This window comes from Pelecanus crispus, chromosome 3, assembly GCF_030463565.1.
Source record: "Pelecanus crispus isolate bPelCri1 chromosome 3, bPelCri1.pri, whole genome shotgun sequence".
NCBI lineage: Eukaryota > Metazoa > Chordata > Aves > Pelecaniformes > Pelecanidae > Pelecanus > Pelecanus crispus.
The window spans coordinates 39,250,987-39,268,126 of record NC_134645.1 but is presented as its reverse complement, the minus strand read 5'-3'; the positions used below and the strand labels follow the sequence as shown (position 1 = coordinate 39,268,126).

At 36.5% G+C, this 17,140-nt stretch overlaps 1 protein-coding gene across 1 annotated transcript in view; it reads right to left on the bottom strand.

Annotated features, from left to right (window-relative positions):
• Nucleotides 1–17,140, bottom strand: part of MTA3 (metastasis associated 1 family member 3) — a 147,860-nt gene that overhangs the window by 99,349 nt on the left and 31,371 nt on the right. Inside the window, exons 5-6 of the mRNA XM_075707348.1 lie at nt 9,479–9,542; nt 8,177–8,294 (exon numbers count right to left, since the gene is read on the bottom strand). Coding sequence (XP_075563463.1) covers nt 8,177–8,294; nt 9,479–9,542 — 182 coding nt within the window. The remainder of the gene's footprint in view (nt 1–8,176; nt 8,295–9,478; nt 9,543–17,140) is intronic.

Below are 17,140 nucleotides of genomic sequence, written 5' to 3'. Positions count from 1 at the left end.
CAAGGACTTTTCAACTTCTCATGCCTTACCAGCGTAGGCACAGTTGACCCAAACTGGACAAAGGGCTATTCCATACCATATGACATCATGCTCTGTCAAGCTGGGGGAGTTGGCCAGGGGGAGTAATCACCGCTTGGGGACTGGCTGGGTGTCAGTCAGCAGGTGATGAGCAATTGCATCGTGCATTACTTGCTTTGTATATTATTATTACTACTACTATTTTACTTTTTTAATTTCAATTATTAAACTGTTCATATCTCAAACCAGGAGTTTTCACTTTTACTCTTCCCATTCTCTCCCCATCCCACCGGGGCAAGGGGAGTGAGCGAGTGGCTGTGTGGTGCTTAGTTGCTGGCTGGGGTTAAACCACGACACCCACCAACTGCCAATCTACCCTAACCCTCCATACATGCATCATCACATTTCCCACTCTGACATTTTTTTTGCCTGGTGATCTCTAGCTCCACATGACTTGCTCAGCACTCAGCATCCTTACAGCAGGCACTATGAGCAGAGCCGGATGAACTGACAGAAGCTGCTGCTATACACAGGCAATTAATGAGCAGTAAAACATTCTTACCAGGTACTTTCCATTGTTCAGATAAGTGTGTGCACACTGACAGTTGCAAACAGCTGCCACTGTGATACAGCCCAGGGCAACACAGGTTGGGAATCTTTGTGTACCCAAAGACACCCTTCAGCCAACTGAACAACTTAGGACACGTAGAGAGAGTGCAGAGGTTAACGCCCTCTACAATCTACTTTCTAGCTGGTGGTTTTGTGCTAAATCTCAGAAATTACCCCATGTTTTTACAAGAGAGAAACAAAATTTTTAAAGGTTAGTAGTTGCTCTGTTAACTGAATCACACTATGCATGTTATACTTTTTCTTATATTGCAGTATTGTAATCTAATTATACTGAAGACTTTTTGGTAGGTATTAATGATGTTTGCTTAACATTAGTGTTTGCACTTCCTAATCTTTGGATGTTCCTTTTATTTTTAGACTGAGATTTGCTACAAGCTCAACAAATTGTCTCAAGGCAAAGTCAGCTGAAACTGAGCACACTAATGACTGAAGACCCACAAAGAAGTTATCTACTACCCAGCATCATCGCTGGAGGGAAGGTGACTAAGTAGCAGTTTGAGGTGTCTCTTGCAGCTTCTCTTGACAAAAAATGACTGCAGGTAAGCGCAGAAGCAGATGCGGCCTATGATCACCTTTGAAGCATAGATGTTTTGATTAAACAACTGTTCACTCACATGCTTGTTTAATAAGAGGTAAACTTCCAGTCCCAACTCTTTCTCTACAAAGAGGCACTTCCCCAGGATAAAAGGCAGAAGACTGCGAGCTGAATCTTGTCAGTATGTTGTTAACCTGGAGCACCGTAGCAGAATTGGTTCAAGTTGGAAGGGATCTCAGGAGGTCTCTAGCCCAACCTCCTCCTCAAAGCAGGCTCGGCTGTGAGGTCAGAGCTTTATCCACTTGGTCTTGAAAACCTCTAAGGACAGAGATGACACAACCTCCCTGGGTACTTGCTCTACCACCTGACCATCCTCATGGGAAAAAAATCTCTGCTCATGGCCATTCTGAACATCTCATTTCAAGTTATGTCTCTTTTATCTCATCCTCCCACTATGCACCACTGTCAAGAACCTGTCTGTCTTCTCAACAACCTCCCCCCAGTCACTGGGGGGCTGCTGTTGGTGCCCCCCTTGAAGCCATCTCTTCTCCAGGCTGAACAAGCTCAACTCCCTGAGTCTGTCCTTGCAGGGCAAGTACTCTAGCCCCAACAAGTGTGATGGCCTCCACTGAACTTACTTCAGTTTATTAATAACTTTCCCGTATTGGGGGACCCAAACCTGGATGCGGTATCTAGATGTGATTTAATGAGTGCTAACTAAAGGGGGATGGATGATCGTTTTCCTTGATCTACTGCCTACGTGCCAGGTGACACAGCACAGAATGCTGTTAGCGTCCTTCGCCGTCAGGACACACTGCTGGCTTACATCCTCTTGCCGTCTGCCAGCACCCCAGGGCCTTTCCCACAGAGCTGCTCCCCTCAGCCCCTTCATCCCCCAATAAATGTCATACTTTTATTAAATATATGAATATGAGTACCGTCATGTGCTATAATTTTCCCTTCAGCTAGAGCAAAATTGAAGTCAAATCTCAAGCCACAGAGGAAGAAAACTGTCTTTGTGATTGACAGACACTACCAGATGTAGGGTTAATAATTTTTTTTTTTTTAGTCTTGTCACTCTTCTTTCATCCTCCTATTTGCTACAACATTGTCCAAATTTCAGAGGGCATTCAAATGACTAAAGTTTTCTCAGATAATCAACAGAGTCAAAAGGTCTATAAACTACCTAAGGGTCTAAGACCTTGGCAATGTGATCTGTTTAAAAAGGGAGCAAATAAGAGAAATTCAAGTTAACTGTTAGCAGAGAAATCAAATTAATTCTCTGCATTTGTGATGACTGGATAAAACTCGTGAGGTTTGCATGCTCCATGAGAGACCTAAAAGAAAATCTACCTCAAAATGAAGCATCTGTGGGAGAGGTTACAGAACAATTATACAAAATGAACATTAACAAGTTATTTCAGTTTGGACAAGCATCTTCTCAAGATTTCTACAGGAACTCAAGGAAGAATACAATAGCTACTAGTAGTGACATGTGAACTCAAATCCATTTGTGTTACCTAGGGTGTGAAGGAGGGTATATGGGCTAAAGGGAAAATGTAGGCAACTAAGCACTGTCAAGGCTCACAGCTATACTAGCCAAATTAGTAGAAATTGCAACAAAGGTTTACTGGAGATAGGTCAGCACACCTTTTCTAAAGAAAAATAGGTCAGCACACCTTTTGTAAAAAAAAAATAAAAAAATAAAAAAATAAAAAATCACACCTCACATACTTACTGAAGTTCTGCAAAGAGATACCTAAGGAAGTTCAAGGTGACAGCCTACTGGATTTCTAAAAGGCTTTAAACAAGTTTTAAGAAAACTAAGAAACCACATCTGCATGGATAAACAGCTGATGGTCTGATTCAGCATGGTTGTTCTTACACTGGTGGGCTAAGTTTTCTTGAAAATGCCTATTTCAACATTTAAACATTTTACATTGCCTAACAAAGCACTGTTCTACCAAATCCTGGTACACAAAAGGTTCATTCATTGTCATTATTGCTTGACAAAGCAAATGTAACATCAGAAAATTTATTTCAACAAATTACACTTATTCTCCAATTTTCTTTAAAATCATAGGAGATAGTTACTCCAAATTTTATTAGTTTTCTTGAAAATACAACTTCGCATTTTTTTGTTTGGTTTGGCTCTTTTAGTCAGAGAATTACTCCAAATAGTTTCACTAGACTTACGTGTCAGGACCAGAACACAGTGACAATAAAGTCCTTTGTTAGGTTTATTTAGAAAAATATCCTCTGCTTCAGAAGTTTTAATTGACCTTTGACAGACAGGGGAACAATTATTGACCTTTGTTGGCTTTGTCCCAGTCTTTCCACCTGATTCTCAACCCTATGAGTAAATAAAAGCAAACCAAACCATTACTGAAGAAGTTACTCATTTGGCCAATGAGGTTATTTTAAACACTTGGCTTCCCTATCTATAAATAATACTTTGACTGTATTTGCTTAGCTAAGCTGTCACACGTTCTACTGTGTGACAACTACAATTAGACCTACGATAGTACGCATGAGGCTGCAAGACTAATGCATACATACCAGAGAAACATTTTTTTAACACAGTAAAAGAAATCCTGTAGAGAAAAGAAAATTACCTTTTTTTCCAGTTTCTCCCATTCTTGAGCATTATCCTACTTCATGAACTACATCCCTAATGCTATGCTGCTACTTTTCTCTCTCATTCTCTGCTTTCTAGCCAACCATGTAACACAACTTGCCACTGCATCACTTGTTCCACTGCTGAGAAATACTGGTTGAAATGCCAGGATTTAAAAACATTTGGGTTTAAATAGATCAAGTTGTGAGATAGGGAACGATCAGTGTTCCACAAAAGTTTACCCAGTATCTAAACTGATTTGCCTTGGAGCAATTTCCCTGACCTTCCTCATATTTTCCTGTACACAGAACAGGACTAAATAAAATCTGTTAGCTAAAGGTGAAAGCAATGTGATCATATTCAGAATAATTTATAAAAGTACGCCTTTTAATCAAATAACGATGATAATAATGACTTGCCCAAAGCAAAACTGTACTAGGCGTTTTTTGTTGGTTGTTTGTGATTTTTTTGTTTCATTTTTTGAACTTACTAGTCACACTTTTTGTAAGTTGCCGATCAAATACAGTAGGTGGATGCACCAGACAGCAGCTTCTGGCCATCACATGCAGAGAACCAGGTACCTTGCTCCTGGACTGTAGAGTAGGGATGCTTGAAACAAGATACTCTTTGTCCAAATGCGTGCTTTGGTTCTCTGAGATAAACCTTTTTATTCTTGCTTTGTACAGGGGAGCGGAATGTTACCCCGCACTGGAAACAGATTTGAAAATAAATAACTGTTATATTCACAGAATAAGCCACTGGAAAATGTGGTGTTAAAAGCAGAGAAAGGACCTTCTTTAGTATCATACTAGCTAGAATTTGAGTCAATGCTGTAGAATATAGTCTCCTCCACCATAATAAAAGCAACTAAAAAGACTCTCAAAATCTTTGAACTAGAGTCTAGAAAGACTGGAGCACTTGGCACTGGGGGGAGAAGGAAGGGTTTCACACAATCATAGTATCATTCAAATCTGACAACTTTGATGATAGTTTTACTCTCAAAGATGCTCATAACAAAAATGGTAAGAGATTGCTGAAAGGAATCTGGTCTGGTCTTTCTCCAAAGTTAGTCTTCACTACATATGTAATCTAAGCAATTTAGCTAAATCACTACAAACAAAACCAGTGTAGATAAACAAGGCTTAGGCATTTTCAACCAGATTTAAACTTTGTTTATATTTGTTTACTGTAACTGCGTAAAGGACTTATGATTCATTATATCTCAAAGTGGAAAACCAGCTGGATCTCTAATTCTTTATTGTGTATCTTGATTTTAGTAAACCTTTTAGTCTTTTAAAAAGAAAACATTCTTTCCATTTCAAAAATTAAAGAGAAACATAAAGCTCTCCACCCATGGGGGGTGGGGAGGGAGAAGGTATGCTGCATTATCTGAAGTTTGGCCTAAACACCAGGTTTTGGAGTGTTTTATTCAAGGATGGAAAAATGGTAACATCAATGCAAGGGCGGGGGGAAGGGGGGACGGGGGACACACCCAAACCCTCTATTCCAACCAAAAAAATGCATATAGGTCTCCAATAAACACTAAAAAAAAAAAAAGGCACCAGTCCATTCAGACAGAACATGTATCACAATTATCACAGTATAGAGAAAATGCAAGCAATCTGAATTTTTAATCTACTAGAATACATAAGTGTGTTTACGTCAAAATAATTTAATGTTTATAGAAGATGTGTAAGGGCTTTCACAGTTCAAAGAACTTTTTCATTTTTCAGCCACTTTGTGACTGGTCTTCTGAAAGCTAATCTGAACTGGCATGTTTTCAGTCATTTGAATTGGATTTATATGCCAGTAACTTAAAATAAAATAACTGATGGTGTGTGAATCTTCGATTTTTCTAAATTTTTTTTTTTTTTTTAAATGGCTTTGGGGATTTTCTGTAAACATAAAATATGCCTACCAACAACCTTCAAAAAGGTATACTTCCTTTACGTTAAAATTGGCATGACAAATTTTATGTGTGAATAAAGTTAGCAATGCTTTCTCTTTTATTATATAATACTATTATTAGATGACATAAAACCTGATTTTTCTCAAGTGATCCCTAACTGACTCAAAGTTGTCTAAATTCTTTGTTTTAATTTAAGGTGATTGCTCTAGGCCTTTAAAGAGTCATACATTACGGCATAATAATTTGGACATACACATTGTTAGCCACTTTTAAAAATACAGGCTGAAAAATTTATATCAAGATTCAGAAGTCTTCACAGGATCACATCTTTTCCAAACATATCTATTTTATTCTATTAATTTTAAACATTGTTTAGATTTGTTTTCATGAATGAAAAGGCTTGACAGTGAATGGATTAACTTTGAGGCTGTCAGCTTACATAAAGACAAAGTAACAGCTGAATCATCTTTTTCTTTTCCTTGGAGGTCAGAAGGCTACGGAAACATTTAGATAACAATCAGTCAAAACTACAATAATTCAGGTATTTTTATCCTCCTAAAACCAAACTCTTTTTTCCACCAGCCACTGGAAATAAGTGCAGATTAATCCAACTAAACTGCCAAAGAAGTTGTCTGTATACCACCAGATCTGTGGTTCGTGGGCAACTTGGTGTTTCTGAACCTTAATAACTGAGGGACTATTATTGCCTACTAAAGACAGCAAGACGACTGCATCACTTACTGCATTTTAGGGATTAATGGGGAGTGAGAAAAACAAGACAGTAACACACAGTGAAATTCTGTCTTCATGACTTAAGAGAAAGATCTTCTACTCATCTAACTGAATCAAGGATTTAACTCAGAAAGTTAAGCTCCAGAAGAACTTAGTAACTGAACTTTTAATAAATACAGAATTTGGGTTTAGACAAAAATTAAGTAAGTAAAATTTCCATGGGAAAAGCATTTACTTTATATGTAGTATTCACTATTCCATAATTAGGCTCTGTCTTTAGCAATTTAAGTAGCAGAATTCAGTAGAAAAAGACTTCCTGCCTGCCAGACAACCCCAGCTCATCCTGAAAATCCAACAATTCAACCAGCTACTTCAGAAGCACATCAGGACTTCCTGGCTACTTGATACACACAGTGAGACAGGCGTTTTCTCTTAGTCCTCTGGGAAGCTTTCCTCTTGAGCGTATGAGTATCTACATAATTATTTGTTTCCCTATGACAGGTACATTTTACAGCAAGCATAGCAGTGTATCATATTCTACTCACAAACTTGTTCTGAAACAAGTCTGTACACCTTATAAACAAATCTGGAAAAGACTTCCTACAGTTTATTTCTGGTTATTAAAAGAAAAGCCAGAATAATAATGGAGGTGAACTACTAAATGGCATCCATTGTAAAATGATCTGCCACTTGCCTGAAATCAAATCATTCTTGTTTTATACAGTTTATTAAATAAGCTTTGTAGAAATACTACTTGTTTCGTACAAAAGAAAAAGTAGAGCAGGAAAAAATAAGTCCATGATGAATGGAAAACACACCATTTAAGGTTACAAATACACATATTTGGGGCATTCAGAACTCCTTTGACTTAGTGCAAGTGATATTCCTGTCACATAATCCTTTCTTTTTAAGGAATAAATACCAAGATTCTTGAAAACAGTATCTATGTCTAGATACTTCTCAGGAAACTTTTTCTTTTGTTAGCACTCAATGTAGAGTGCACATTTCACCGACAAAGCCAGCTCATTTTAAAAATTACTAAGTAAATGTAATTGCAAACATAACAAGACACAGATGCTCACGCCTCTTAAATAACATCCAAACACCAAATAAATACTGTACTTGAAATTTTGTTTAAAAGAATAAAGTTCCTATGTAGCAAAAGACTAAGGCACAGGTAATTGTGCTAGATTATAAACAAATAAAATAAACTTTACAAAAATACCAGTGATCATAAAGATATGTGAAGGCTTGAAACATTTGTTTCAGTCCTGCTACAAAACAGACACAATGCTATGATGGAAGCCAATATTGTAAAATGACAACACAAAGACACATTATCTATGCAGAGCCTGTTTTAAAAGGGAGAAAAAGAATACATTTTTCACTTATTTTGTTATCGTGTTACTATTCTACAAAATGGGCTGGTCCTCAACATCTTCCTTCCATGAGGCCTACATCAAAGAACTAACTGGACCACACAATCAAATAAACAATCACTGACTGCCTAAATTGTGTAATGCACAAACCTGAAATGGGCCAGACAAGCCGTCTTTTCAACATCTATTCAAATATCCTTTCTTTGTTCATGATATCTACTGGTATTCATCAATTTTCTAAGAGCTACTATTTTACCTTTTCTGCCTCTATGCTGATTAGTTTAGTTCAGAAAGTCAGCATAAGTAATAATGCAAGATAAGAATTTTTTTTGACTAATCAAAGATCATGTATTTACCTTCTGCAAGCATGTCTGGCACATCTGCTTGATATCTAGGCCCCACTCTGATTTCTCCCTTGTCTGCTAAAAGCGTTTTCAGTGATGGATCATACACCAATGAATAAAAAAAAGTATCCTAAAAAAGAAGACACATTTGCAACAGCATAATGATTTTTAAAATTGGGTTTGTAAATCTGTATCACCTTCCATTTGGAAATTATTAAAGTAATCCCCCTCGGACACTTTTAGAGAGCACAGGTTTGGTTCATTAATCCTTATTTCAAATAATGCAGATGTTTCATGAGTACTTTAAACGGCTACTTGAAGCTTCTCTCATTGCTAGGAGTTATTTCAGAATAGAGCAATAATGAAAAGATTCATACATAAAAACATATCAATGGATTTGAAAAGAATTAATGTTAACTGCTTTCTGAATTTAACATGTTTCCCCTCCTAAATATTTCTACCATGCTGACTTTGCATTAGTCTCAAAAAGTATAAAACATTGTCAGTACCTGAAAAGGGCTTACACAAAAATAGTACTGGCATATCTGGTACAGTCACCTGAAGTATAGGGGAAGTCCTGTTTTCAGAAACGTTTTTACCCATTATCAGTAGTTTTGGTGTAGAAATTTAAAAATAAAGACATGATAATTTCAGCTAGAAAACTCTGTCTGCCTGATGTTGTATTAAGACACTCCAAAGAAAAATATGTTTATTTTGAAAGGTATTTTGCAATACAATTATCTTTCAAATTCCTGGGGAATTTTCCTCCCCTCTGGTAAGGCTAAGCACCCTAAGTTCCTTCCACAGGAAATGAAAGGTGAGGACACACTTTCCATACAGTAATTCAGAGCCCTTAAAATTATACTCCTATGCTAAGTTGTCCTCTACAGGAGCGTCTCTTGCTCTCTCTGTCCACTGACTATGGAAGATTCTTCTTTCTAGAACACCTCTAGGAAAAAAAAAAAGAAATTAAAAAAAGAAAAAGAAAAGGAAAAAAGGCAGCCATGTGAATTGCCCCTTAAGTACCCGTTACAGAAAAAAGTCTGTGTATTTTTCTTTTGTAAGACACCGTATGAATTGCTTCAAATTATTTCCTAAATACAACCATATTAGTAATAAAATCACTATTTAAGAGTGTCAATTAAGTTTTTACCCAATAACGCTTTTAAAATTAGTGTCTTCAACAACATGATTTTTCTAACTTATCATTCAAGAAAAGATTTTTGAAGTATTGTTTGCCCATTTATTAATAATGCAGCCATAAAAACCCATAAACCCATCCCAATATTTACCCAAATAGAAGTCACATATTACCTCTTTCTCCAGATATGACAGCACAGATTCTGTCTCATTCAGAAGTGCAACACTGCATTTTCCCCTACACAAACATAAGGGAGAACTGTTACTTTGTAAACAGTTCAAATTTTTATTAAATCAAAAAGTTATTTGCAAGAAAACGATCTAGACATTTAATTTAAACTTTTACATTAAAAATATAGTAAAATGCACTTTGCCATACTTTTAAGATACCAAAATTAATGTCACAGCAATGAATGGCTGTACTGACCCAAGCACTCAATTACATAAGACTTCTGCAGAACTGGGAAACAGTTTCAGAAATAGAGAAGCAATAAAGGAACAAGGGGTACTATGGCAAACAATAAATACACATACAATTAATATAAAGGCCTGGATAAATGAAATATCACCTCCAAGTGACTCACCTCCCGTAAGTTCAGTGCCTAATTTCAAAACAAATAACCCAAACGAGAAACAATGTAAGGTTTTACCAATGGCCTGTAAAGTATTACTTTTTCTTTTTTGAATGGAATTATTTCTAATAATTAATTATAGAATTCTATTCATTTCTTCCATGGCCACATTAAAATGCAAACCACCACATTTTTGTACCAGCTGCCAGTAGAAAGCTTCCCATTATTCAGTCAGTAGTGGTACAGATCTGCCCATCTGTAACACATGTAGATAACGCAATAGGAGTTTGACCCCACTACCCCCACCCCTTTTTCTCCCCTCCCCTTCTGCCCCCCAACATTCCTTTGGCCTCAAATTCCTCTGCCTCTGACTTCTCTGCAAATAATCTGCAGAATTATGCTTAACAAATGGTATTTTAAAGAAACACACATAGATGTGAACAAAAAACATTGAGTGTGCTGAATCATCTTGCTAACAGCTATCATTTTTAACTGAACTACCATTTTATAATAATATATATTTATTACTCCTTAAATACATCACCTTGTATTTCATGCATCTAAGTTTTATTCAATTTCTATCAGTTTAGTCGGTATTTACCAGGAGGTTTCAGTGGCCTTATACATACAGCTATAGGACCTCTGCCCAGAACACCCTTCTCCCACGGAACAGACCAGCACACAAATACAGAAAAGGTAATTGTTTGCAGAGGCCTCCTTGATTTTAAAATAACACCAAAGAAGTTATTGTAAAAAGCGTCATTCATTTCAGGGAACATTGACTGTTAAGCTCAACCATAAGCATTAGATGTTAATTGTTAACGGCTGATCATCAAACAAACATACCCAGCTAATGTCTTACTCATTACCATTGCGTATCATAGGAAATGGGGTTAAACCACTCATTAAGTCTACAGGATATAACCTCCTGAATTTCGCTTTATCTCCATATTTGTCAGGAGAACCACACCGCCGAAGAGAAATGGTAGGAAGATGAGCAAGAAAAATCTGAGCACGATATACAACAGCAGAGGAAAAGACTCCTGCAGTAGAGAACTAGGAAACCTTCTCTATACCCAACCACATCTTTGAGTGTTTTTTGAAGCTTTTGGCCTTGACAATTCCAGAACATTCACTTCTAAAAGTTAATTATATTTTGTACCATTAAGTCTGTTTGTCAACTTTATTTGAACAGATTTTTTTTTTTAAGTGTTAAAGATTAAACAGGAGATTACCTTCCCAGTTTGCTTCCGTTCCATATACCTCTAGTATGCTCTCTCTCCACTACAGCCTACCCTTATTTAACTCCAACTATTGCAGAGGCATTTCTTCACTGTCATTGCAACTGCAAGGGTATTTTATTGACTGACCTTATAGCTTATTGCTGGTAATTTAAAAAATTTCATTTTATTGCATTAAGAGATTAAACCTCCCAAGCATGTCTTCTAAGTGAGTGAATGTCTATTTGATGTTACATTTCTTTGTACAGCATTTTAACCACCTAATGGCTGGAGTCACACACAGGGATAACATTTTATATGCATGTATGTTATCTCACATGTACGGACTGGAGTCTCACCAAAAGACAATAGCAGACATACAGTAGTAGATACCACACTAAAATAAAAAAAGCATTTCAAAACAGGTAAGTTACATAGAGTCAAAATTAGAAAAAATTATCTGTATTACAGTTACCAGTTTCTATAATCTAGAAACCTGAAATACTTACTACAAACTATTTAGAATCTTTACCAAACACATAAAAGCCTACTGTTTAGATTATTTCCTCTTTCTCTTTTTTTCCCACCAGAGGAAAATCCTCTCAGCCTATTGTAAATGGTCTAGTGGGATGAACCAAGCATCTAGCTCATTGTATTGTCTCTGGCATCTCTCAATCATGGATGCCTAGGATATACAGTTTTGCAGTGATATGCCCCTAAATGTTCTCCAACCACCACTGCACTCTTCACCCTTTCTTCCAATACTAATAATCAAAATGCCCTGGAGAGAAAGTTAATGTGGTTTAAACCACATTACAACAAGACTTGGAGTTCCTTCTCTAAGGCATGCATCTAAAAATCCAGAGCTCCTCCGGATTTAAATACAGTATTCTCCTCCTCACAGTGTTCTGGAACTTCATTCATTAATGTTTTTAAACCATTTCAGATAATTGGGACAGATGGAGCTATATCAAATAAAGAATCAATATAACAAGATAAAATCTGACTATTGTAACCTAGACAGAGGGGAAAAAAAGGGGGAGCCAGCTACCTCCAGAGACAAGTAAAGTGAAAGAGAATATACACTGCGTTCACCAGATTGTAAGATCAGTTACACACCACAATAAAATTATACTCTCTTTGCAAAGACACCAGGATTTCTGAAAGTTTTGAGTATTATTTAGACTGGTAGAGTATAATGCCATAGTTTCACTGTTCTATTGGTGGAGTCTCCTGCCTGAAATGTGTCACAAAAACCAACCAAACTAAGGTAAAAATTACAAATAATTATGCAGCTTTGGAGAAATGAAAAAAATATTGAAGAGTTGTCTAATATTTATTCAGTTATGAAACCTTCTTCCTCTTATCCAACTCCAATTCTCTGATTTAAGCTATATTCTTCCACCAAGCAGCATTCTTAACTGTTATCAACAGGGTGAATTACTAGTAAGTAGCATCAGAAGGGCTCAATGATGGCAAGATTATCTATCTGGTTTTGACTTGACCTTTTTCCTCAAATTAAAAATATTCAGAAAAATTATTTTTACTTCCTACAGAATTAGGCAAAGTTTACCTTGTATGAATGCTGAGGGGAAGTTTCAGGTACCTCAGCAATGTACAAATAGTCACAAGCAAGAAAACAACTTTGCTTTTATGTCTTCACTTACAATTTAATTCTGATGAGACAGAATTGTTACTTCAGAATCCTTTCTGCTTTTAGACGTACTTTGTATTTAAACTGGTCACAAATAAAAAGTTCTTCCATTGAGCTAACAACAATACTAACAAAACTTGTTATAGTATTAAATCAGTCAGCAATAAAAAGTAATCTAGAGGTCTTGCAGTAAAAGGAGACAATAAAGCTTGCCTACATATATGCTCATGGTATTACCAGCCTGTACCATATAAACCAGTCAGGATTCAATTGTTTTCCCTGTCGGAGAAGCCAGAGCTACAACTCCTAACTTTTTTCTTTCTTTAAAGCATTAACCATGTGAAAGATGCTTTCACATGTTACACCTTCCCTCACTCCCATTCATTAGAAGCTCTTGTCTGCTTGTAAATTTTTTTATATATTTCAGGTGACTCCACCAGTAGGTTGACAATTCCTGATCATTTACACCCATCAGCTAAGGGATGCCTAACGATCTATTTCTCCACACCTACACCTTCCATATTTCAGTGAAGCCCTTCTGTTACAATATGGAAATGAGACTCAAAACACTTTCCACAAAAATACTCTAAAATACTACTTTGGAAAAAATGCCTTAATGATTTTGTAGAAAAGGATTTCTTTAACCGCCCTACAGAAAGCCAGGACCATATAGTCCCAAAACCAAAGTGCTAACCATCTACAACTGAAACAGCAAAGCACAAAGGTGCTAATGAGGATTATAAGGAAATGGCAAGACATACTAGTCATCATGGTAGGTAGAAGTCTCAGTGCAGTGAACCTAAGGATTTTTTTCTTCCCCCCTCCCTGTTTTGGGGAGCTATTTTTCTGGTTTTTTGGTCTGGGGTTTTTCTAGAGGGTTTGGATTTTTTTTTTTTTTTTTACTGTGGAACACAGAAAAGGAGAATAAAAAGAAAGAACTAGAAAACAAATGGCAGCTTTGTGAAACACTCATAGGTAAGACTGTCTTGGACAATTCAATAAGGAGCTAATGCAAATTAACGCTATGTTAGATGTCAGGTAGTATGTGAGTGCTGAAGGAGAGATTTCACAGAGAGTAAGCAGAGATAGGACCTAATAGGCCTTGAAAACTAAAGACAAAAAAGCGCCACGTTTGAGTGAGACCCAACGGAGGAATGAAAAATATGTGGGAACATAATTCAGCCAAGACCATGACAACAATCAATATTTAGAACAGAGAAGTACAACAAGACTTCTGTTACTAACCTGTTCCAATGAAGACACAAGATAATGATAATGAGCTCAAGAATTTAAGCTGTATGAAAAAAGTGATACCAAGGCTATTATACAAGACAATGTTATGAAAAGATTTCAATATAGCCGGTTAAACAACCTAGAGCAAACCACTGAATTCTCCAGAAGATACACTTAATGTATAACTTTGGGGGGGGGGGGGGGGGGATCAGACTTCTTGTTTGCACTGTCTGGGTAATTGTCCTTTAGTAAGTTTTTTCTTAAAGTCATCAAAAATATAGTTTCAAATCTTTACCAAAATTTAAAAAACTGATGCAAACACTGTTCTTTTAAGAAATTATAAAAGAAACAAAACAAGTGCCTGTTTACCCGGACAAACCATAGCAGTAGAAAAGGCAACCTCATGAGTACGGTATCATGCCACGTAAGTTTCCTATCATAATGCAGATGCAGTCTGGGTGAGACTGATGCAGTGTAACAACTCTCAGAACTCATTGCTCTGGGTTCCCACCAAGTCAATGAAACTTGCTATGCATTGGTCATTCAGACACAAGGTAAAGAAAGAAAATAATATATGCAGGCATGACCCCACAGACTCTGGAATTCTGGTACTAACAATTATTAATTGCCCTCCTGAATATGACAGAATGATGTTGGGTAATTCTGTGTAGATACACCAATTGGCTCTTCCTGATCTTCATCAAGAAATGTTGGTCTCTCAGTAGAGATTTGGAACACAGCAGTGTGAGTCACTATCTAGACAGTCTGAGAATAAAATAACAGGAGAGTATATTAGGAAATATTATGCTTGTGAGGAAAATCTGATTTGATTTTAACATATGCTGTTACTTCAATGACAACCAGAGATTAAACTAAAAAGAAGGTGCGTAACAAAGAGGGGTAGAAAGGTTTTGTGCAAGAGTAGAACTCCAGAGTTACCTTTTCCATATTTGACATAAAGGGAAACAGGTAGGAAAAAAGGTACAGATACGGAGTAGAGGATGAGAGACCTACCTTAAATAAAAAAGGTTTCTCCTGAACTGTCTTGAATGGGAAAATGTTTTTAAGAATTCAACTCAACCACCCACTTTGAGCCAAGTCTTGATCCCTTACAAGCAGTCTAAATTGCAATGATGATCACCAAACCACAGACCAGGAACTGTGGAGTCTAAAGAGATTCTGCTAATTATATGAAATTGATTCCCCAGTTATGGGAAGCCAATACTCAGAGTTACTTGTGTATTTTACTTTTAAGCACAGTGTAAGGGGCACAGAATGCTGACAAGACATGCACCAAAGTCTTTATAGCAAATTTCAAGTTCTCCAGATTGCAAAGATACTTACAGCTGGAGAGCAAGCTATTGCACAACACTAAAAACACAAAAATAAAAGCATCATCATAGTGATTTAAATCTGCAACAGACGCCTAGCTAGAGCTTGACTTTTAAAATACTCAATCGGTATCTAGAATTGACAGAAGATCTGCACTGTATTGATTCATACTTAACTGGCCCAAGCTTAACTCTGCTCATTTACACAGCTGATTCAAACATGAGAAAAAAACCCAACCAACCAAAAAACATTTGATAGGTGAATACTATTGGTATCTGAGTCTCCAACAAAAGGATACCGACCTCCCAAACAGTACAAGACTCTGTATCTGTGGCCAAAAGATAGACCAATAAACTTGGTATTACCTGATTAACACATTCTTGATTAAATACAGTTAAAAACAGAATGCACATCAAACTGATTTATGCACATCTAAATGAACCAGTAAATGCCTGGCATCTAAACATATGCTTAGATCATATGGATGGCCCAGGCTTTTTATGCTGCATGTGGCTTTTAGTTAAAAAAAAAAAAAAAAAAAAAAAATCATAGTTTTCATCTTAATTAGAGCTGGAGTGCTGATTCTGAGCACTCCAAATTGATAAGATTTAAAGGCAGTTTCTTGGAGCAATCATGCACAACTGACATGGATTTAAAAGGAATTTGTAGATAGCGTTCAAATTTTTTTGTATATTCTTAAAGTTCCAGCTTTCATGTAGTTCTCACCACTGTTGTCTAGTCACAATCTAAACAAAATATTCCCAATGTGAAACAAATTTACAAAAGACAAAAATAAAGGAGGCTTTGTATTCAGTACCAATTTAAGTAGTTTATACGTTTTAACCACCATGTTGTTAGCTGAAGAGCCAAAGCATTCAACAACTCTACCAGAAGATGTTACCTGAATAGTTGTAGAAAATGTTAAGAGGTAAATGTATGGATCTATGAACATACACACATTTGAAATAAGCTTTAACACATTACCACTTAAAACTAGATTTGCACTAATATTTTTTCAGTTTACATTACTGACTGAATCTTGTGTTCTGTAGCTGAGAAGGGTCTGCAAGAAAACACTAAGTAGAAGGAACAATGCACTGAATGCCACAGAGAGGTAAATGTTTTCTTGGTCTGGGCACAGTATAAAACTGCATGTTTTGATATCTCAAAGCAAGTATAACTGTATATATACTTTCTATAAACTATTGTAGGAAACTCAAGTCATTGATATTTTTTCCTCTAGAGATTAATTCATGCTAAAAAGTAAAAAAATTGTTACCTTTTAGCACAGCAGCAGCAATGCACGGGTACTGAACAAAAACAAAGGAGGCTGGTTAGGAAAGATTTTTTAGTGTGACATTACAAGGTCGCCCAGCTCAGAAGCAATGCACATCACTCCATGCAACTGAAGTTTTGCACCACAGGAAAGACTCCTACTTTGCAATTACGTCATTACAAGGAAATATGTACTGATTTTCAGGTATTTAAGTGACAACCTTCCACTGATAAATAGACTTTTTCTTATACTGTTACTAGCACCGGCTACTGGCCACATCTGAAAACAAGATTCTGGCCTAGACTGAATTTTCATCTTAATTTGTATAAGAATTCTCCGAATTCTACTGGAAAAGAAAAAAAGAAAAAAAAAAATCAGACATGCTTCACATGCTTCAAAAGTCCCTTTGCTCTAAATAAACTCAACCCAGAAAGGAAGAATTCCTTTCTTAACAATCCAAATCATCAGGTAAGCACATACCTACGCAAAGCAGATTCGTTCCTTATCCAGTCTGACTTATGCCAGAAAATAAATCACGTTTATAAGGCT